Source organism: Corticium candelabrum, chromosome 19 (assembly GCF_963422355.1).
Source record: "Corticium candelabrum chromosome 19, ooCorCand1.1, whole genome shotgun sequence".
NCBI classification, from domain to species: domain Eukaryota; kingdom Metazoa; phylum Porifera; class Homoscleromorpha; order Homosclerophorida; family Plakinidae; genus Corticium; species Corticium candelabrum.
The window spans coordinates 2,617,327-2,641,029 of record NC_085103.1 but is presented as its reverse complement, the minus strand read 5'-3'; the positions used below and the strand labels follow the sequence as shown (position 1 = coordinate 2,641,029).

At 40.3% G+C, this 23,703-nt stretch overlaps 2 protein-coding genes across 2 annotated transcripts; one reads left to right on the top strand and one right to left on the bottom strand.

Annotated features, from left to right (window-relative positions):
- Nucleotides 1-177: 177 nt before the first annotated feature.
- On the top strand, nucleotides 178-3,912 carry LOC134195089 (zinc finger protein 862-like). The gene has a single exon (XM_062664099.1). It carries the CDS (start codon nucleotides 682-684, stop codon nucleotides 3,757-3,759), a length of 3,078 nt encoding a protein of 1,025 aa, XP_062520083.1. The 5' UTR covers nucleotides 178-681; the 3' UTR covers nucleotides 3,760-3,912.
- A 1,180-nt stretch (nucleotides 3,913-5,092) lies between these two features.
- Nucleotides 5,093-23,693, bottom strand: LOC134194560 (transcription termination factor 2-like). Its single transcript, XM_062663504.1, has 33 exons — nucleotides 23,622-23,693; nucleotides 23,459-23,564; nucleotides 19,996-20,070; nucleotides 19,874-19,934; nucleotides 18,593-18,640; nucleotides 18,419-18,466; nucleotides 18,243-18,357; nucleotides 18,099-18,176; nucleotides 17,967-18,034; nucleotides 17,673-17,781; nucleotides 17,380-17,457; nucleotides 17,284-17,319; nucleotides 16,704-16,833; nucleotides 16,509-16,642; nucleotides 14,272-14,367; nucleotides 13,841-13,985; nucleotides 11,559-11,661; nucleotides 11,360-11,507; nucleotides 8,989-9,055; nucleotides 8,857-8,924; nucleotides 8,720-8,799; nucleotides 8,555-8,646; nucleotides 7,584-7,672; nucleotides 7,345-7,523; nucleotides 7,194-7,283; nucleotides 7,075-7,131; nucleotides 6,956-7,014; nucleotides 6,809-6,898; nucleotides 6,682-6,745; nucleotides 6,265-6,347; nucleotides 5,605-5,679; nucleotides 5,460-5,543; nucleotides 5,093-5,397 (listed from the first exon to the last, which is right to left on the bottom strand). The coding sequence occupies exons 1-33, from the start codon at nucleotides 23,662-23,664 to the stop codon at nucleotides 5,331-5,333; spliced, it is 2,865 nt and encodes a 954-aa protein (XP_062519488.1). The 5' UTR covers nucleotides 23,665-23,693; the 3' UTR covers nucleotides 5,093-5,330.
- Between the last annotated feature and the right edge of the window lie 10 nt (nucleotides 23,694-23,703).

Genomic DNA, 23,703 nt, shown 5'->3' with positions numbered 1-23,703 from the left:
GGTTGAAACAAGGCTTTTTGGATAAGTAGAATTTCGGATAAGTAGAAATATTTTTGTGGCCCCTTTAAGATTTGACTTAAGCAGACTCTACTGTAATTATGCAGAGGTTAGCGTGCAGTTTGCGTGAATTCGTAGCTAACTAAACGCCCTATACCAAGAACAATACCATACTATTCAGTGTTCTCGCCAGAGGCGGCAGTGCCTGCATTTTGCCGGTTGGGAAGGAAAAATGCCGGTTGGGAAGGTAAATATAGCTGATTTTGCCGGTTGGATGGATTACAATTATTGCCAAGTAAGAAGAAGGGACTATGGTTGTGGAGACAGCCTGCTGTGAAAGCTAAACAGCTACATGTCAGTAGGGTACCTGTATCACATGTTAATTGCATTCTCACCTTGCCATTGGCACGTGTGCACCAACAGGCTATCAAGATAGGAATGCCATTTTGCAAAAGACACCTGCACATCCACATGTACACCTGCACCTTCTCTTACAAGAATGTTGTAACTCATTTCTTTACTAGGGCCTTGTATATAAGGTGTCATGGTACATCTGAATAGCTATATAACCTATAGTTGAAGTTTCTGTACTAGTAATGGCTGCATGTGTCACATACAGTGACGCTGCATGTTTCACATACGGTGACACTAAAATCCTTACTGCGCATCCTGGATACTGAAGGTATGGATCTAGCCTCAACAGCAGATAGTGGACCTCCTGCAAAGAAGGTGAAATTGCCATCTGGCATGCCGGCTAGCTACACAACATGGGCAAGTACTCGGTCGTGGCTGACCTACCGGCTAGGTGAAGATGGTTCACTGCCAAAATTGTTCTGTAAAGTGTGTTGCCAGCGGTACGATAAAACAATGTTACCTGGAGGACACAACAGGGGAGCATGGTCTACTAGAGGCTGTACTCGACTGAAGCTAGACGCAGTAAAGGAGCACGAGGAGTCTTGGCTACACAAGCAAGCTATTGGTCACAGCAAACAAGCTGCACGTGTAGCTGAAAGTGGTGGCATTCAAGGAATGCAGATACAGCACATCCGAAACAAAAACAAGCAACAGGATGCTGCAATGTTGAAATGCCTGCAAGCTCTGTACTGGATAGCAAAGGAAGATATTGCTTTGAGGAAATGGCATAGTTTGAAAGAGCTACTAGGCCAGGTTGGTGTTGATCTCTCCGCTATCAGACTGGGTAAAAATGCACACTACGACAGTGACCAAATACTAGGAGAATTTCTGGAAGCTCTCGCTGAAGTAGTTCATGATGAAACATCGTCTCTTATTCAGCGATCTGCATTTGTGGGAGTCATGGCAGATGAGACAACTGATGTTAGCAATATCTGTCAGCTTGACTTACACCTTCGCATTGTTTGTGATGGTGTAGTTAGGTCTCGTTTTGGTACTTTCCAACCCGTACCTAACACTACTGCCTACACTTTGACCAATGCAATATGTGAGTGGTGTGAAGACCGTGGAGTCAACCTCCGTCGTCTGCACTTTGGCACAGACGGAGCAAGCAATTTTACTGGCCGCCACAGTGGCGTTGCCAGCCGAATGAAAGCAGTCAATCCACATCTTGTGCATGTGCACTGCGTTTGTCACCGTGAGGCCTTAGCAGTATCTGACGCGTGCAAAGACGTCCCCTACTTAAATAACGTATTCCAGCCAACGCTGGGAGGAGTATTTCGCTTTTTTCATAACTCGCCAGTGAGAGAAGCAGCTCTGCATGCTGTACAGGTACTGTTTGACAAAACTGAGACTTACCTTAAAGAACCCAAGTTTGTACGGTGGTTGTCGCATGAGGCTGCAGTAAAAGCCTTTGTAAACTGTTTCCCAGCATTGATAGTAGCTCTTAGCCGCGAAGCCTCTGAAAGAAAAGACGCTGCTGCAAAGGCATACCTTGCTCATATCTCAAAGGTAGAGTTTGTTGCTTCCTTGCTAATGCTTCAAGATTTGCTACCTCACCTGACTCGGCTTTCGAAAGTGTTTCAAAAATCCAGTTTCAACTTTAGCGATTTGCAGCCAGCACTAGATGTAGCTATGGCATCCGTAGAGCAGCTCCGAATAATGCCAGGGTCTAACGAGCAACAACTTGAACAGTTTCTGGAGTCTGCAAATCTTACGATCCGAGACTTAGATCTTAAGAGACGCAGATGGAGAGAAACAGTTCGAAATACTTATTTTGATAAACTTGAGCAAGGTTTGAGAGACCGATTTCCTGCAATGCCGTTGCTTGCAGCATTAAGCATATTTGATCCTGTAGCAATTATTGAAATGTCAATGTCAGACGTGTCTTCTTTTGGCAACGATCATTTGGAAGTTTTATTAAACTTACTCGGTCAACCTCACCAAGTTAGTGTTGACGGTGTTAAGGAAATTGTTAGGCCACTTGTAGATTCTGCGGATACCAGAGTGGAATGGGTACATGCAAAATCTGTCATCAGAGCAGACACACGATTTCATCAGTGCAAAGCTAGTGCCGAGCTAATAGCCACACTTCATCGACATTATTCATGGGACCTACCAAACCTTCTCAGTGTTGCTGATTGGGGTTTAGCTATACCATTGTCAACTGCAGATAGCGAACGCGATTTTAGCAAGCTCAAAATTATAAAGAATGCTCGTCGAAACCGTCTACAGTATGCTACTCTCAATCGATTGATGCAGATATCTGTTGATGGTCCTCCAGCAGCAGAATTTCCGTTTCAGACTGCTCTGCGGAAGTGGCACGGGAAAAAGACAAGGCGGGTACCCTCTAAAAGCTACACACCGGTGTCTGTACCAGCAGCGTCTCAACATTCTGTAACAAAGTCGTGTTCTAGCAGTTCAATGCTTGTTCCAATTTCGGCTACCACTGGTTCACCTGCTCCAAGTCCCCTTGGGGAAATACTCACTGACCCCCTACCACCTGGCAGTACCAGTTCTGCCGTGCCTACTGTCTCATCATTGGTTCCTACTTCATCACCTGTGACACTTGCAAAGCAGAAAACAATCAAAACATTCTTTTCCAGCGTAGCGTCTTCAGAGCAATCACCATCACCGTTGTTACTGAAGGAAAATAAACAACACCGCACACTTCCAACTAGCATTACAGTATCAGCTGCTGTTCCTGCTGCATCTGTTCCTTGCAGTACAATCCCTTCGGATGTAACTGATGAACAATTTGGACGGCAAGTGGTTTTGCTTCCACGCCATCAATGTCAGAGTCGTATAGACGGTAGAAATGGTTCAAACGCGTGCACAATAATTTGTGCCTTGTTTTGCAAGGAACTCATTTCAACCGAATCAGCATTGTGTGGCAATTGCTCTCACCTTCAGTCAATGATGTGCAACTGCATGATGGAAGGAAACAAGATGTACGATCGATTAGGACTAACAGGTATGTACTCGTGCAGTGAAGTCGTCAACCTCAAACCTGCAATAGGGGTTTCAATCTGTCAAGACTTCTTTATAACGCCTGAACTGTGTCATGAAATTTTTGACAACCTTCAATCACAGGCAGAGTGCAACGTAAATGGTCGTTCTGCAGGCGTGCTAGTGATTCATCCGTTTTCTTTTGCTGTAGCAGTAGACCGTGGACTTACAGTTTTTTTTGACAGCCATTCTCACGGCGAAAACGGTGCTCTTCTTGCTATTGTTTCGTTTGCTGATAGCAAGGCTTATTTCGAGAAGTTCCTAAACACGTACTATGCTTTCTTGAAGTATGATGGCAGTGTAAGAGGAAAGTACGCTCAACTTAGTATATTGTGCCTCTAGCGGTAACTGACAGAACATTCTAATACGAGTTATTATCATAATGATTGAGTTAATTAATAGTTGGAAACGTAGTTGCTACGTGATGCGTCTTCTACTTCTACGTCTCATTGTAATTTCCAAGTAATAGCAACATTGCAGCAGAAATACATACACAGAAATTAGCTGTTTCCGTGCAGAGTACTCCGTTTCTCTCTCTCTCTCTCTCTCTCTCTCTCTCTCTCTCTCTCTCTCTGAGCGCGCCATATTCCTGGTCATCGTTTGCAGTTATATCAAGTGTCAGTGACTAAGGTTGTGCTATTTCTATCTGTGATCCTGACGTGAACAAGTAGAAGATTGCAATCTTCTCTTCGTCTCAGTCTTTTCCGAGGCACCTCCTTTCTTTCCTCTACTTCGACCGCCACTGGCCTTGTTCCTGTGCCCTGCCGGACTGTGCCTTGGTCTCACTCACTTCTTGATGGCTCAGACAGGCAGGAGTGTTCAGTGGATGTGTCTGCACGTACTATAGGTAATGTATACATACTGAATTGTGTGCGGATAGTGTCTATATCACCTGTACCATCCTAAAATCTAATGCAAGTTAAAGATGACCTAAAATTAGGCAATGATGACGTCATCATCCGTTATTAATGGCGTCATAATTCAATTAGCATTGCCGGTTGGGAAAAAATCCTGGCTAGAACACTGCTATTGTAAAGTCTGTCCATTGATTGTTGTAAGCCTTCCAACAAGTGATTTCTCGTCGACAACAGAGAGAAGAATGTTTCCAGTAATTATCACCTGTCAGCTTAACCTTCATCTAATTACTAGTTGGAAACACGCGGGCGTATGTCTGGCACCACTGTTTGCGTGCAATTTCATCAAACCCTTCCCCGCCAGTAGATATAAAAAAGGGGAGGGTTTGGCTACGCGAGACTAGGTTTTGGGTACATGGCGCCCATAATCAGAGTTGTCGCAACTCTCTCCTCGATACGGCATACGATGACTTTGCCCCCTTCCGAATATTCGGGTCCCACACGTTTTTACATCCCACTTAGTTAGTTACTAACTACTGGGTGCCAATCTGCAAACTACATTTTCATCTGCATTACAACCATCAACCCTTTGCTCATAAGCAAAATCGTTCTACCTAAACAACTAGAAATGAAAACTATCACACTTCCTATCAATGTTGTAATGACCAATAGTGTCTGAACCGTCAAAGGAGAACGTGGAGAGACAACATACGAATACGTTAGCGAACAACGCGCGCAGCCATGTTGAGAGGGACGCAATGCCCCGTACAATTTACGAAATCCCGGATTATCGTGATACAGTAGTTTTAGAAATCCTATTTCAATGATTTCTTCTGGCAATGAAATAAACCTTTATTAGTATTAGCTTTGCTCATCAGCCAGAGAACAACACAAAAATGTGCAAAAAGTGCAACAACTCATTATACATCAAACTCTAGATCCCTACTTATTGATCGAGTAACAGTTCAATCGTTTACTGATTTTAATAATCAGCCGGAAAACAACAAAAGAAGTTCAGCCGGAAAACAACAAAAGAAGTATGTAAAGTGCAACAATTCATTATACATCAAACAACAGCCTCAAATCTTCAATGGATAGTTTGCTAGTTGCCTTCGAAGCTTTAGCACTAGAAAACAACAAACATCAAATAACAGACAACTAAAATTGTAGCATCTCAGATGATCTCACCCTGTTAGGACACGATCTGCTATTGCTTTCTTTTTCTCTTGCACAATCACAAGACGTTCTTCGATTGATTTTTGGCAAACAAACCTGAAAGAGCACAATTTGCTTGATACATAACGGGTGTGGTATACGTATTGCATTAGCACACTTGTGTATAACCACATTTCTTCTTTGGCCAACTCTGTAAATTCTATCACAGGCTTGTTGCTCTAGAGCAGGATTCCTACAACAAAACGACTGCAGCAGCACAACACATCGAAGATACATTCTTTCATATAGCCATGATGGTCGAGTCGTCACTGATTACAGAGGACATAGATGTAGCACCAAAAAGGTGGAAAGAGTTGTAAATAGATTGTGAAATGAATTTAATACAAAATTGTGTTTCATAGATTTAAATTACAAGACTGATGCCACATACGTATATACGATAGAGAGTAAACAGAATGAGGCCCACGAATTGAGAATCAGAAATATGCCAGAAGATGAACGACAATTGTGAAACAGTATGCACAATCTCAATCTCTGTGTTGCCATCATTACAGCACTTGACAGAGATTCTGTCAGCTGCTGAAATTTTTGTCACCACCACAATTTTGTATTTTAGACAGCACATACACCATGCTCTCAAACACAGAATAAAATGATTAAACAGTAGTGTATTTTTGAGGTTAGCAAGTTGTTTACACTGCTTTGTTTCTCTCCACAAACATGCTTGTCATAAGCAAAATACATTCTTAATTAACTACATAATGGTAATAAGTTATTGTCCTTGTACTGCCTTTCGTACAAACCTCCATCCTCTTACCAATGAGGATCAATCAAGAACAAATGATTTCCTCCTATGAGGTTCAGCCCACAGCCACCAGCACGAAGAGACAACAGCAAAACCTATAAACAATTTCACTAAACGGTGCACAGATAAGTTACAAATACAAAATGCACAGTAAATTAAATTATAAACTGCCATAAGAATGATAGGCATACTTGTAGTGCATGCTGTGACATAAAATGTTTGAAAAACTGATGCAGTAACAAACAATAAAAATCAAATACAACTGATAACCAATGCAGAAGGTTCAAACGTACTGCATTCACCAATCTAAAGTATATGCTTTAAAAACCAAATATATCATTACAACATTAGAACAAATGCTGACAACACAAGTCGTCAATAACCAATGTCCATTATTTATACTCAAAGCATATTTATACTCAGATTTACCTCAACTGAACGTGACTGGCTGTTGAAAGAGTCAACAACAATTTGTCTCTCAGCTGGACTCATACTATCATACAAACACCAATCATAAAGTAGTCACAACACCTAATAGTAATAGAATGAGCAAGACCTTCCTTTAATCATAGCACAGCGCATGCCAGCGGCAGTCAAATGTGTTTCAACGATGCCCAACATCGAAGTCCATTGCGACACAACGACACTGTAAGCAACACATGTTCTAATTACAATGTCTTATTATTATCTTAGAAAGCCTTACCTTTTGGAGAACTGGTCGGCAGTGCAAATTTGGTGAAGCTCATCGATCAGACAACGAATCTGCACATGGTCACACTGACTATGCATTTATCCCATGAAATACAAAAGAGACCAAACTACCTTGGTACTTGCAAACTTCTCACTAAAGCATTCAGGCCAAGAACCTTGATTTGATACCTTCAAAATAAAATCAGGGTAAGAAACCAAGAACACTGCAATTAAATGCAACTGGCACTTACATCTGGCAGTAATTTTTCTGAACCGAGTGTCAAAGAAGACATTTGCTGTGCCAATTCATCATCAGCATCAAAATCCTGAGGTCTAAAGTTCTGTAACCAGCCATACTGTTTTAAATATTTGCTAACTATTGGTACAAATGAGATTGCTTACTGATACAAGAAGAGATAAATGATTGCAGCACTGCTGTAAACGAAGAATTAGTGTCAAAATCAAGAGAGTTGACTTTCCTCTGTTTTCTGTGTCAGCATGCTCTGAGACTTGATGTAAAATTGCTGCATCAATAATTTTGTTGACAGACCTCAAGCTTAGTGAAAGGTTTTCCACAGAAGCTGTAACATTGTAAAAGATAAATCACAGACTAAAACATTTTGCCAAACACTGAATTTTACTTTGAGAAAATCGATCATCTGCAAGATGAGTAGTTTTGGTAGCAGTTGTGCCCCCTTCTGTTCTGTCCACTTCAGTAGCTAGGAAGCACCTAAAATTCGTCACCAATGTACATTAGTAAATACACACAAAGACAAATAGCCAGCCAGCCAGCCAAACACAGATAAAATGGTTTAGAAAATGCCATTCTAAATGGCTGTGCCCCAACCTAATGGCTGGACCTCATGCAATAAGCAGGGTTTTGAGATGTACTAAGCAATGACCTAGAGCAAGCCTACGTATCTTGCAGCAGTGCCTACTGTAAGAAAAACGGTTGTGTGTGTGTGTGCTGCAAAACATCCCACCAAAATCCACATGTTGATGAACTCTTTTGTAGTAGTCTGTTGTTTCTCCTTGGACTCAAATTAGCTGCGCAACTGTCATACCAAGCCTTTCTAACGTCAGCTGTTTCAAACCAATCTGTTTGCATATTAAGTTCCTTTAGGTCTGTGTGTATTCTATCTTTCCAGGGTAACTTCACACTAGCCTCGTCCCCAGACTCACGTAAGCCTGGCAGTGTTCGGTTCCCGTATGACACTTTCAGTTCCCGTGGGAGGCTGGGGAGGAGGCTACTTCACACCATGAAAAGATCTTTTTGCTGGTAACCGACCAAAGAGAATACGTTTGGGCATGCTAAACTCAGCCATTCTGCTAGTGTGCCTTAACCACTGTAGACGTTTAAGCATCCCTTCTTCTTCAATAGTCTCTTCCATACCAAACTTGGCCCTCAACTGCAAAGTAATCCTTACTGCTTTTTGTTGACTTCTGGTAACACACACACACACACACACACACACACACACACACACACACACACACACACACACACACACACACACACACACACACACACACACACACACACACCAAGTAAGAACAAATAATTGCCATCATTCAATAAAAAACAAAAGTATACAGTAACACAAATGTTCACCGTGCAGTCTGAAATATCTTCCAATGTGCGAAAGCTTCTATTTCTGACAGCTGCAGACTGTGCTTATGTTCCTTCTTCTCAGGAAGGCAACCCTTAATTCAGACAAGCAAAAATAATAAGCCTCAAACTCCAAATGCAAAAGATAGTAACAAGTACAATCATTACAATAGCACTGGTTTGAATCTGATCTTTTGTCCTCCGTAGCAGAAGTGATTTAACAAGTACATCCAACCTTTGAAATCCAGCTAGGAAAAACAATAGCAAAAAGAGTTCTTCTATATAAGATTTGAATTCAAGATTACCACTTGAGTTGACAGACACATGATTTTTCCAAACCCCGAGTTCACTAAATGGAGCAACACGTAAAAACCTGTGTATTAATTACAAACAACTATATCAAATATACTCAACACACAGAACTATGCCATTGTCACTTTATAAGACTGTACATGTCCAAAAGATCATTCTGCAAAGGAGTGCCTGTCAGAATCCACCTGTGATCTACCCACAACATATTTTTAGTCAAAAACAAACATACAGCCATACTAGACACAGCTAAAACAATTGACTCACAAAGTTTGTTTTGTTGTGCTAATGTCTGTTTCACAACATAACACTTACATGTAGGTACTCAATGCATGTGTGCATCTTGTGTGTGTGTGTGTGTGTGTGTGTGTGTGTGTGTGTGTGTGTGTGTGTGTGTGTGTGTGTGTGTCATTGGAGTACGTTGGTCAGCCACCTCCTCTTGGTGTACCCTGAAAACATGTTCAAGTTGGCATGACTAAGAGGTGACCTAGCAGTTGCATTCCGTGTGGTTTTCGTAACCAGGTTGTGACTGTGGTCCCCCTACAGCCTTGCAAACTGAAGTGGTGGTACTACAGTATTTTGCACAGAAGAGAGAGATGACATTTAGGGTCTGTAAGACATCAACATGTATGTTCAAGTCAAGGAGTGTCTCATCAAATCAACATCACAAAATGTACCAACTTCTCTGTTGCCTGTAGGTAAATTGCCATAGAAAATCCAGTGTGGACAACGTCCCACCAAATGTGTTGTTTGTCTGACCAAATAGGGTAGGTGTACCTAATTGTGGACACTCCCCGGTAATTTGAGTTACAATCGCTGTTTTCTCTGGTAGCCTGCACAAAGAGACAGGGAAAATGTCCGATATACGCACCAATGTCTAGGCTTTGTAACGGTACACTGTAACCTGTACGACTAGAATTGCACAACGTCAGCTAGCGCACTAGCACAATATACGGGATAACGTCTGTAAACAGCCTGGATGCGGGGTGTATCCTAATTGTGGACATTTTTTTCTCCGTTACAGAAAGTGACTGAGCCTGAGTAACAGCTGGACTAGATACCTTAATGGTTGCCTCACAAGCTGGTATTTTGGGCCGCAATCAAAACCATGTTCTGTGGTGTATCACGAAACCAAGTGTTCTGTCTACGATACAATGCAGGAGACAATCAATCATGTTTAGATGAATGTCTGAACTGTAAACTGTGGTTCTAGCATCTTTTTTGCGTCGCTGGTGGAGCTGATTATTGATATCAGACAAGGTAGTTTTGACCTTCCATCTATCCTAGGTGAGTTTGTAGGTTTTCATTTTGTGTCTTATTGTTGCCAGAACTAGTAGCAGTGAAGACAGTGAAATTCTGACTGGATTACGAATGTCACTGATACTAACATTCCACCTACTTTATTCCTTTCATTTCATACCCTATTGTGGCCAGATGTAGTAGCAGTGAAAACAGCTAGATTGTCAGCGGATTACTGATGTCTAGATCTAGTATGAGTAAAGATATCAGGTGTTTACTGGACTGGAAATACACATTTGCTCCATGCACATAATGCACATCTTTAGCATGTTATAGTCAACGTAACTAGGCTCAGAATTTTACCAGTACTTGATAATTGCTTAACTAATGTCAGGGCACTTTCATAATCCAATAAAAGATCGATTCGTATACCTCAAATTTGTGGACGTGATGGAAGGAACCTTGTAGGTACTAACAGTTTCGCAGGTGAATCGTGGTGATACACAACAGAACATGGTTTTGATTGCAGCCCAAAATACCAGCTTGTGAGGCAACCATTCAGGTATCTAGTCCAGCTGTTACTCAGGCTCAGTCGCTTTCTGTGGCGGAGAAAAAATGCCCACAATTAGGATACACCCCTGTTTGGGCTGGTCACAGACGTTATTCCATTTATTTTGCTAGTGCGCTAGAAGACGTTGTGCGATTCTAGTCATACAAGTATTGTTCCAAAGCTTAGACATTGATGCTTACATCGGGCATGTTTCCCTCTCTCTTCGTTGCAGGTTACCATAGAAACAGCATTTGTAACTCAAATTACCGGGAAGTGTCCACAATTAGGAACACCTACCCTACTGCGCCAGTGTTGGGACGTGCTTTGACAAACACATAAAATAGTGTAAACCTTGTCTCTTAGTATGTGATGGCCTTCCAATGGTGTAATTGTTAATTTCATGAAAATTGGGTGGCTCTTAGCATGCTTTAGCCAGAGAAAACCTCAGCTGCCTTTAATGCCATATCTCCCTTGGAAGTTGGTTATCAACAATTACATGCAAAATGGCTGCAGTAGGGGAGGCACTTACAGTAGTTATACATGTAATGCCATACAAAAATGTTCTACCTAGGCTCAGTCTGTCCGAGCCAAAATAATTCCATATTTTCGACACCTAAGATTGCCTTCTTAGTCATTTTTTGATAAGGATAATGTTATCATCCTTGAGGAGGGACAGTTCAAACAACGTTCAAAGGTGTGTTTCATCTCACCTGCTTCCAAGCTGCAAGCTGCAATTGCTGTTGATGTCTTATGGTTCTTAATTGTGTGCCCTTCATCCAAAATAACTCTTCTCCAGTAAAGCTTTGGGATGCAGCAATGATCTGTCTTTCTTCTTCCCTTCTTCATTTCTTTCACTTCCTAAACATTGTTTAAGTAAGTGAATCAATATAGCCTAATCGTGTGCTAAACCTCTCCTCTCTCTTCTGCACTTTCCTTTTCAGCAATAATAGCATTCTGTCCTTCAACATTAAGTATAGAGTAGGATGTAATGACCACATCATAACGTGTTAGCCTAAACAAAATCAGAATCCAATAGTACTGACACCACCAAACAAGAGGCTCAGAAGAACAAAAGAATACAAATTAAATGTCTAATGCAAAACGTCAAAATGTACAAAATGACCAGCAACAATTTCCAAGATTGTGTAGCACTGCATTTTCTGCTTTGAAAATCGGCATTAGATGTTGGTTTGAAATATATGTCGTTCATTTAAATTGGCATTCTATTCTCCTTGAAAGGTGTAACCTAATATTTGAGAAGGATGTTGCACCAACCATTTAATTAATAGTTTATAGCAGTGAATTTAATTGTTTGCACTTAAAACTGGATCTAGAAAAATAATCTAACTTAATTAATTTCTAATTCCATTTGTGCTCTAAAATGGTGGCCAGTAACCTAGAATAGAAACGAGACAAAACCCTGCTGCCTGCAAAGTCCCAAGCCTATACCAACAAGGTTATTAAAGGGGCACACTCACATTTTCACATGCACTCTTGAGCCGATCTCAAGTGGCATAGCTCTTGCGTTGTAGCTATGGCATGTACCATATTTCTTGCAATGCCCTGGCAAGATGATCCATTTTGATTGCCAGCAAGCCCTTACTAGTGCTGTTCATAGATTGCGTAAGCACAAAAATCAACAGATAAAACTACTACTGCAAGACTGTCTATTCAGGCATTGATTGACAGGAACAGCAGCAGTGTAAATTTTCGATGCTCAGTGTGAACTGAGAGCGCTTGCTTACTCAGAAGAAGCCATGACTTGAGGAGGTGCTATTTACAAATTCAAGTGTGCTTTCTGGGTCATGTGCATAAAGCAAGAAACCCAGTATGACCTAAAGTGCCAATTGGTTGGCGAATTTCACCAAAAATGCAGTGTAGCAATGCAGAATTGAGATGCTAGACAAAAATTTCCAACCACTATACCTAGAAGACCTATCTATTGTAGTAGAGACAACCTGCAACCTCTTACTGCAATGTCTTGATCCTTCCAATTCAGACTATAGAAAGAATTTTTCAGTCAACTTTGCCTTCAGTGCGAATTACAACTAATTCAAACGCGATGAAATGTGCATGCACCAGCATGAGTGCACGCGCCCCTTTAACCTTGAATCATACAGTAAACATGGGCATTAACTAGTAGTCTCGTGCAGCCAACCCCTCCCCTTTTTGACTTCCTTTGGCAGGGAGAGGGTCTGGTAAGGATACGTTGATGTCTTGGTTCTGCCAATCCCAGCATTCCATGGGGCATAAAGACATAACAATGATCTGTTAATTGAGATAAGCAAGTAACTAATGAAAACACACTACTAATTAGTATCCGCATGTACAGTGAAGTTTTCGCTTCTGTTTCTGCTGCAGGTGCTGCTGGACTTTGTTTGCTCTCACAGGTTGTGTGGCTGCCTGCTCTAGGCATGGTAGGAAAAGTGTGCAGGTCGTACATCTTCTTGTACAACATTGGCAGGTGAGTTGTTCTTTGGGAACCAACAGTATTCAACAACTAGCATGTGCATAACAAGAAAGACATCTCACTTACAAAAATTCTAAGTGCATGATCACCCAACTTCCAAACGTAACAGTACAGAAGCCAATCAAGTGGACATACAGAGGTAGAAACAGCTAGAAGCTGCTCGTCCTGTTGTTAGATCGAATGCTGCAGCTGCATACCGTCCAAATGAGCCTCTATGCAATTTTGCAAAGAACAACTCGCCTGCCATGCAATGTTGTCGTACAAGAAGACAACCTGCGTGCTTCTCTACCATGCCTAGAGCAGGCAGCCAGGCAACCTGTGAAAGCAAATGAACTCGCCTAGAACAAGAACAAAGTCCAGCAGTACCTGCATAAGAAACAGAAACGAAAATTTTGCTGTACATGCGGATACTAATTGGTAGTGCGTTCCCATCAGTTGCTCGCTTATCTCAATTAACAGATCATTGTTATGTCTTTATGCCACATGGAATGCTGGGGGCAGCAGAACCGAAACATCAATGGAATCTTACCAGACCCTCTCCCTGCCAACGAAAGTCATAAGGAGGGATGGGCTGTCTGCGCAAGACTAATCAACTAGTAGGTTAACTAATTATAATTAGTATGACAGAAAAAAACTACCAAAATATTAGTAAAGCACTGACATGCAACATTAACTACTTTAGAAATCATCAACCCATCTGCTACATTGAGAATAAACTGACCATTCTGGATGTCTGCATCTGCTTGAACCATGATGGACATACACAGACAGTCTGCCATATTGAACTCGTTGCTCGATCTCTTTCTGCCACTGCATTACAACAGAAGCAGGGCACACAACTAGAGTGGCATTAGTTGCCAATAACTCTATAACAGCATACATATATTGCAGCAAAAACACCGTAAACACAATAAAATCCATGCATAAACCAAATCATAGTAGTTCTTGCTCTCAAAACTTAAATTGATTGTAAAGCATTTGCTTGTCTGATTTGTATTATAAAGAAAAATCTCATGCTACAGCTGCAATAGCAGCATGATGACCTCACCGTGCAACATGCCTTTCCATGCTTAAAAAGTTATTAATGATATGCCTGTACTGGACATATGCATTGCATATGGTAAAAAACAATTCACAATCCATTTGTCTTACCTTTGTGTTGACGTTCATCACTGACACGATGTGTCTCATTGTCCTTCATCATAAGAGAGATCATTGTTAGTGTCTTGCCTAAGCCCATATCATCAGCTGAAACAGTTAATACTTGCGTTACACTATAGATATAGAGCAGTACATCGCTATACGGACACTCCATAGAAACATTTCGATCATGTAGCCATAAAAATAAAAATAATGTAAGCTATTAAAAATACAGGTTCTACCATTAATTGGCAACGATCTGACATCATAGATCTAAGATGACATCACAACCCTTAGTAATTGACAATATTACAATTCATGAAAAAATAAATAAATACACCAACTCTTGAGATGTAACAAACAAGCATGGTACAACATTCACTGCAAAGCTGCTGCAATCTGCAAACTTGTAGCAATAAACAGATTCTCTAAAGATCACCTTTAGTTTCATTCCTAGCTTGCAACTTGGCCATATCTCCTGTATTATTTCATTTGTTTTGACAACAATGTTATACATTACTGCATGCAAACCGAGCCAAACCTAATTTAGTCTCGCATAGTCTGCCCATCCCCTTTTTGACATCCAGACGGTGGGAAAGAGTCTGGTAAAGTTCCTTTGTGTTGCTGCTCCACCGATAAACGGTGAATACCGTGGTGAGCTAAGTGGTCATTTATAGTAGTCAGATGACGTTGTCTAATTACAGATACTGTAAACCAGTGGCGATTTATTTTCGATAATTCTGGTATGACTTATGAGGTACTGAAAATAACTATCTACTTAAATTTTGTGTAAGAAGCCAGCAGCAATGTCTGAAAACACGATATCGTCATATACAAGACTCTATGCCCAAATTTGGATGAAAATTGCCTCGAGGCTGCTTGCAGCCCATGCAAATCAGCGTACTTCGCCATACTTGTATGCAGTTCAGAGGCGATACTGTAAACAAATTCTTTGCTCTTGCTTTGCGACAGTCTCACACATACAGTAGAAGCATCAATCTCTGCATTTGCTGAGGCTCATGCCACCACGTCAGTTTCAATCTCCTCAACGTTGGGGTCTGGAAGGCTGGCAGTTCTTGGTATTGGTAACTCGCCTCTTAGAGTTGGATTTGTCTTCCCTAGCCATTTGAGAAGGCTTGTCATCCCGCACACTTGCTAGAGCTGGGCAATTCAACAACACACGCATGTAATACGTAGTAGCATGCGCACTCACTCACACCTACTCAAAGTTGTGATGTCTGCAATTATATCTACTACTAGTTATATAACTAGTAGTACAGGAACTGCTGTACTGTACACACCAGCTGTGCTGTACACACCAACTGTGCTGAGCACAATTGCACAATCATACTACTAACGTCTACTAGTTGTCAACTACTAGGTACTCTAGAGATATTCTGTGCATCCACACAGGAGTTTCAAGCATTCGACGACTTCGATGTCCATGCACCGAAAATTGATCGCTACCGAAATGGAATATTCAGGAGGCACTGAAATTTTTATGATACCAAGAATTTCTTGGTTTACAGTAGGAACACTGTAGAATTGCAAAACTCGTCATGTATTGTTTACAAACCAGTTTTCTGTAAGAACAACACTTTTCACCAAGCTGGTATGCGTTCTGGCAAAGAAAGCATCACCAGAGCGAAAAGATATGTTGATCTCATTCTAACCAGCTGTAGCCAGCCCCTCCCTCTTACAGTTGAATGGAGTTAGAACCGCAGGATTTTTTCGCTCTGGTGGCACTTCCTTTTGCCAAAACGTTTACCAGCTTGATCAAAGGTGATGTTCTCACAGAGAACTGAACTGAAAACAAGTAACAATGAGCTCTAGAATTCTACAGGGTTCCCATCAGTAATTAGCCAAGTAGCCAAGGTCACCTGACTACTATAAATGATCACTGAGCTTACCGCACTATTCATAGTTTATCAATGATACGGCAACATGACAACTGCAAACATAAAAAATTATACCAGACGAAGACCCTTCTCCACCGTCCGGATGACAAAAAGGGGAGGGGCTGGCTACGCGAGACTAGACCAAATACGATTCAAGATTGCCGTTACTTTACTCTACTAAAATACCTGATAAACCCTCGATCTGTTGCCAATTTTGACTATTCTAGATCAATTTCTACTACCTGGCATGGTTCTATAAATTTTGATAACAGTCACAAAATAAAATTCCAAAAAGAACAAATAGTACAAAAGTGTGAGCAAATCAAAAGGAGATAAAACATGTCTGATTACCAAGAATTCCACTTGGCGGTGTCTGTTTCTCCCTCCATACCAACCAGGCCAAAGCCTCCCTTTGATGTTTCATCAAAGGAACTGTGAGGCCAGCTGGATCGCCCACCTCTTCTGTAGGACAAGTTTCCAATGAACTAAAATAACAAAAATTAAACAATTAAGATAAAGGAAGACAGCACAACTGCTTTGTGTAACTGGAAAAGATCTTTGATTGCTCCTGCAGTGATTTGTTTCACTTGCAGCATGCGAACATCAGTCATTTTTCCACCATAAAGTCGACGTTGTTGATCTTGGTAAGCTGCATAGGCAGGATGGACATACTGAACTAGAAAAAGAAATGCAAGTTAAATGCATATTGACAAAAGATTTAAGAACATCACCCTAAATTCATGTATGCTGTTAGTGAGTTCAAAATAGATGTGCATAGAAACATGCTTTCTGCAGGCAACTGATATGTGCTGTTGCATTGCTCATTGTTTACTCTAAAATTATGTGTTACCGCTGGATAAAGTTGATGGACTTTTCTGATGCAAATATAGTGTCAAGGGAGTGTGATCGAATTTACTAAAATGTGCAGATACAAAGTTTCTATTCAATGAATGCAACTAAGTCGAACTAATATTAATTAAGATAATAATAACCACCCACATGCACCAAATAGATTTATTTTGGGGCACAAACATTTATTTAGAGTGGCCCAAAATGTTGTCAACAATATCATAAATAATTGTCTGTCAAACATCACAGCAAAAGTTAATCGTAAGTTTTCGTGTACCTCTCGCAGGCTGATGAACAGCAGATGTTGTAGTAGCTAGTAAATATAAACAAGATCAAAATTATCTCAATGTTTATCGAATGTCACCCCACATACATGTACTGTTGCCTCGAACTAACATGGGCTGAAAAGGTTTCCATTGTTCTGACTGCACCTTGCCTTTATCAACTTCCACTGAATAAAACAAGACAGCCTGTTAGTTCTCACTTAATGAAAGCAGCAATCCCATAAATAACGTTGATACATCAGAAACGTTTAGAAATTAACCAGATTTGCACTGCAATAGCAATTTATTCTACCATTCAATAAAATGATATAAATACAACAACGATATTGCTAAACAGACATGTCAAAGCAAAGAAGCTTCAGCAGGTGAATTTTGTTCTTACCATCAATGCATGCAGTCTTCTCCAAAACATGTTTTTCGGCCAGCGGCTCTTTGTCCTTGCAAACTAGTGCTTGACTATTGTGCAATAAATTAGTTGGCATTGTAGAAGCCTAAAGCAACAATTGGTAAATTTTATTATCCAAGCCAATAACATAAGAATCAGAAGGTTGTTCTAAAGCATTAGTTCAGTGGGCTACTTGTTATACTAGTTGCCAGTAAGATGTCCAGGGCCCAGTCCCGCGTCACTGGTTATGTCTGATGTAGAGAAGTAACTACACAACATCGTATTACTCACCTGGACTTCCTTAGAAGCTTCAATCTTTTGTAGAACAGACTGAGATTGAGAAATGTCATCGTCAACACCTACACAATTATATGCATTTTCAAAGTGTCGCACAATGCAATGTCTCCGACACAACTGGCTCACATGAAATTGCCATCCCACTAGGTGTTTCGTTAACAGCCTTGCTAGAAAAAGACTCTTGATTTGTGACAACAACCTCTTCTAACAAAATAGAATATATAACCACAAATCATGTGTTACTAAACAGAATGAAGAACAATTACATACCATCAACGTTAAGGTCTTTGTCAGCAAAGGGTGATCCGTGTTGTTGTTGGAAAGGGGTTGCTGTAGGTTTGCTGCCTAAGCCTTGTTGGAGTAAAGTTTTCTTGCCTCCAGATTCCTATAGAAAAAATAGAATGGTTAATATATTTTGGTTTTCAAAATTTGAGCATTGATCTAGCCTCGTTATCTGATAGTGACGAGTTACCTTTATCTTGTAGCTTTACTTGCTATAAGAAACAAAAAATTAAGTACTCAATCAAACATTAGCATTTGAAAAAATGGTAGTTTAAATTATGTGCATGCTGGTCCTTCTACAACTTCAACACAATCCATCCTGTGAGTATTGAACTAGCCTCGCTATCTGATGGTGATGAGTTCTCTTTTTCTTGTAGCTGTACTTGCTATAAGAAGAAACAAAACATTTAAGTATTCAATCAAACATTAGCATTTGAAAAATAGTTCAAATTATGTGCATTCTGGTCCTTCTACAACTGGTTGACACCATCTATCCTGGTTCATGCATGATCTGTACAATAACTAAAGCCTTAAGCAAGAATACTATTACAATAGGAACCCAATAGCTATGCATTGGAAAAACTTTCCATTATTGACTATTTGCATGTACATGTACTGTACCATAGCATCCAAATAACATACATGAGCTTTGAACTTCCAGACTAAAGAGCACACAACTCTAGTCTGGACCAAAAAGGTCTCAGAAAAAGCCTTATAAGCCAATCAGTGTCTTAGATCCGGAATGTTGGCTCTATATTCTGATTGATTTAGCAGTAATAATTGGTTATGCTAAGTAAAGTAACCTTGATTACACGTGTGAAATCCTCCTTGCCAGAGTTGTGATTAGAGACTATGGTGCACGCACATGACTTAGTTTTAGTTCCAGCATCAGTTCTTCAATCTTTTCAAGCTTACGGTGACAGGACATGCACAGCAGCGTCGGTAGACCATCACCTTTGACAACTGGTGGTTAGACTAGCTACTGTTCGGCAACTGCTGCAGAATCAAAGAGTGGTCGCTGCAGGCGTCTCTCCTTTGTTTGAGATCCCATGACATTTACAAATGAAACGTTTGTGTAATGCAAAAGCGCACATATCTCCATCACATTATTGAACTAGGTAAACAACCCTACAGCTACTAGGATGTTAGACAAATGCCTAGGTTTTTGATTTGATAAGCACTTTTGAAATCAATTTAGTATCGTTTTAGTCTAAACTAGAGACACACACACTTCGCTTGCTCTCTGGTCTAGAAGTTTGAGGCTACAATTACATGTGTATCTGAACTGCATAATTTCAAAAAACACTGCCAACTTGTTGTCTTCTATAAACACCATCAGATTCAACTAACCGATTCAGCTAGAGTCTGTGATAAAGATGTGCTGGAGACATCCCCATATGTACAAGACCTATATACCAGCACTTAACCAGTACACCAATAATAACATTACATTGTCTACTCTACAATAATCCCAACCATTCAGTTAGCTCAAAAATCAAATTCCTTATTTGTTCACAAACAACTGACTCTGAATTACTAATTTTAAAGTTGTAGTTTCCGCTTGCGCTTTTCCATAAAGATATCTTAACAGCTATAGTTTATTCATGTATAGCACTTGCCTTTAGAACTTGCCGCCCACACCATTCACCATTTACAGCCTCAGAGCACTGGTACAATAGTCTATGAATCATACAAGACAGCGATAAAGTAGAACCATAAGTACAATATATAACCTTCTTACTTGTCTTTCTTTATAAACTGCAGTACAACAGTACTGCTGTGATTTAGATTAGGACAGGTCACTGGCTGAATGTCTCTAAATAACACACAAGTTAGGCGACTCCAAGAAATATATTAGTTTCTGGTCGCTGACTGCATTTTTGTCTCAGATCAAGAAAAATTATGCATGGCCAGTACAATCACGAATACTATCCTATGTAGAAAGTACAAGTCGAAGGAAAGAGTGAAAAATTGTAAGAAATTCAAATAGTAAAACTTCTTTTTATTAATGATTATGGCCGTACTTGTTGTGTTTGTTTATCTTTGGTACAGATATAGAAACAGTTAAGTCAAATCAATTTAGTAGATTTGAAATGGACCTGAAATGCTGCATATTTTGTCTTTAGAATTAAATACCATCAAAATTTATTTGGTAGGTGCAGCATAAACATAATAATAATAATAACCACCCGCGTCAAATTCTAAATATACTTCTTGAAGACCACTCCAAGAAAACCAAAAATACATTAGTTTCTTCAAAGTTTGACACAGGAGGGTGGTCATTACAGACCTCACAACATTTGTTCGCACCAAATAGCGAGACCATATTTGTAAATAACTACGCCCATTAAATGTGTCCAAAGTAGGCGTGGTTAACAGCCTACATCAAAGCATACAGCTCTGGTCTATGTGTTCGTCGCTTTACCTTTCTGTGTGCTTGCGAAGGCTTCGCCTCGAACTTCCAAACGTTACTTTTACTGCATACCCCGCCGGATAGCCCTGGTACAAGCAAGCAGAGTCGTATAAGAGTCTAGTTCAAAAAATCTGCTATATCCAGAAGACAGGGCTACACAAAGCGACTGACAATCGTGAGAATTGGGTGCAAATCATTAAATATGCCAGTAAAAAGTGAGTCTCAAGGCGAAATCGTGAGTTAAGAGGTCAGACATTAATATGATCATTAGGCTACACCCACCAAATAGATTTCAATGGTGTGAAGATTTTAGGTCCATTTCAAATCTGCTAACATGACTTCACTTCGCTTTCTCGATGTCTGTATCAAAGATAGACAACAAACAACAAGTAAGGCAATAATAAAGTAAATTTTTTACTATTTCCCATACTTCTTCACTCTTTCTTTGGACTTAGTAGGGTGTACCCAGTCATTATACTGCGCATGCGCAAATTTTGTCTTGATCTGAGACAAAAAATCCTGCAAACAGCGGCCAGAAACTAATTGCCGAGCATAGTGAGGCTTCTAATCCGGGTTGCACAACAGAAATAAAATGGTGACGCTTTTTCGTATATGTCTGAAATGCTTGTATTTCCAGGGGAGTCAGAGGCAAAACATAATCTCCATACTATGTTATCCAGTAACTGCCCTGACATCGATGATGCTTCTTCTACTCAAAAACAACTGCGACGCTTGCTGAATGATACTCTTTGCTCTTAGTTGAAGGAGCTTTCCAACTTGAGAGATCGTGCTCGACTACTCACGATTTCCTCCCCTTGTGCTGGGGTATGGTCATGGGACAGTAGTAAAGATATTCTTGGGTTAATTTGAGATAGTTGTGTTGGGGTTGGGGTTGGGAAACTATAGTAGAATAGAGGAAATATATATATATATATATATATATATATATATATATATATATATATTAATTATAAAATATATCTCAGAGTGGAATATAACGGTTGGTCATCGGTTTGACTGACCAACTGGTGTACATGACAGACAACAATTTTGCTTTGATCGGACATACGTAAATGATTGTTCAAGGCATAATTAGTTATTGCATGGATGGTAGGGAATCAACGAGCGACCTAAAAGTCCAGACAACTGACGGAAGCAGCAGGCAAGATCTAAAAGAGTTGATGATCTCCAGATGTGTGAGTGCAAAATGACATTTTAGAGCAATATCATATTTATTGCCTCAAGCACCATTTATTGCACAAGCTGCAGTGGAATAGAACAAACCACGTGCCGGTAACTAAGTTGTTTGTTGAACAACAACATGCTCTTGTTTAGCTTGCTCATCTGTTGATCAGTTCATGCCATTATAGTAATACGTTACCGGCCTTGCTGCTTAATTAACTAACATATAATAACATTTTAGTTACAATGAATTGTAACCTCCACGACAACATCCGTTGTCATCATGATCAATAACAATGCAACACTGAACAGCACAACAGCAAACAAGCCAAATTTCATGTTTATATTTTGACAGCAAATAAATACAGTAATGAATATAATGCAACAAATAAGAAATTGAACTAAATGTTGATGTCGATAATTACAAGAAGTGTGAAATCAAATAAAAATGAATGCCTAGAATGTAAAACGTCGAGTCAAGCATGATGTCTGACCAAAGATTTTGCCTTATATTCCACTCTAATATATATATATATATATATATATATATCCATGTCTACCCACGAACCTCAAATTTCTCCCTCCCCACGACCACGTTTCATTATAAGACCTACTTCAAAAAATTGTTTCCGTGTCCGACTACAGAACGATTTGTGCAAGTGACCAAACGAGGACGATAAAGCCTCAGGAAGTTACGTTGCTCCATACTTTATTGTAGCTAGGGATTGTACTTGACAACCAAGAAACACCTTCAGGAGCTGAATGCCACTTGTCAACTATTGTCCCATATACTACAGTATGATCAATTCTTACTACACTGTGCTGTATTAATTTATATGTCAACAAATATACCATACCACTGTCGTTGGAACGGAACTGCATACTTAATTAAACTGTACATTTCAATTGTCTTGATGACAATCACGCGAAACGACAACTAAGCTTAGACCGTGTTTGATTGGCCTATTCCAACCTCTTCCAGAACAGGAAGAGGGGGGGGGGGGGGAGAAAGGAAGAGGCTTTCGATTTGACAGTCTTCCACTTCCGAATGGAAGATGATGGACGAGAGGAGTGGTTACGCATGCTCAGTCTCGTATGTTACATCTGTATGGCACATACTGTGATACATCATCTAGCTCTCCATCAAACAAGAGCAGTAACTCAAACAATTCTAGAGAGCAATTTACGCTAGCAACAATTTTCCTGAGATCCACATGTGCTGTAACTGAGCATGCGCAATCAATCTCCAGAATGGGAAAGCGTTCGATTGGGTTCCAGTCTTCCAGCCTCTTCCAGAAGAGGGCAGTCGAACGCGCCCTTAGTTACCTAAGGAAGTTTGCATGTTTAGTTCCATATCAGGGTTTCAACAAATACGTATTGTCTAGGCTAGTTAGGGCGCGGCATTTCAGTACAGTCAGAAAACTCCATTGGACGTGTTACGCACCAACGCGAGGCGCCTACGGATACCATACAGCTAGTATTGGAGGGGCCTTATGGAAATACGAAACTGTGTAAAAAATTTAAAAATGCAAATTCTAGGCGTTCTAGTGACAGAGAGTGCAGTCGGAGAAATCGTTGCAACAGATGTTGAGACCTAGTTGTCACTTACTTGGCGCTAGAAAAAAACTTGCAATCTCTGTCCTTCAAGCAGATGTAGAAACTGCGTCCCCGATTTGGCCCCGGTTTGACGCCTGTCTTCAAGAAACAAACCGTATCTACAACACAACGACCCATCATGAAGCACAAAATTACAAGCAAGTCTTGCAGCTTACTGTGCTTAGGGCATAGCGTCTGAGGAAACTCGGGCAACTCCATAATATTAGAAAAACAAGTTCAAATCTGGCGGTTCGTCGC

Bases quoted from the DNA above. Each gene is read 5' to 3' on its own strand.
- LOC134195089 (XM_062664099.1), top strand. From the start codon at position 682: ATGGATCTAGCCTCAACAGCAGATAGTGGACCTCCTGCAAAGAAGGTG.
- LOC134194560 (XM_062663504.1), bottom strand. From the start codon at position 23,664: ATGGAGTTGCCCGAGTTTCCTCAGACGCTATGCCCTAAGCACA. The intron at 19,935-19,995 runs GTAAGAAGGTTA...TATGATTCATAG, and splicing joins CAGTTTATAAAGAAAGACAA to ACTATTGTACCAGTGCTCTG. The intron at 18,177-18,242 runs GTATGTAATTGT...CTATTTTGTTAG, and splicing joins CAAAGACCTTAACGTTGATG to AAGAGGTTGTTGTCACAAAT.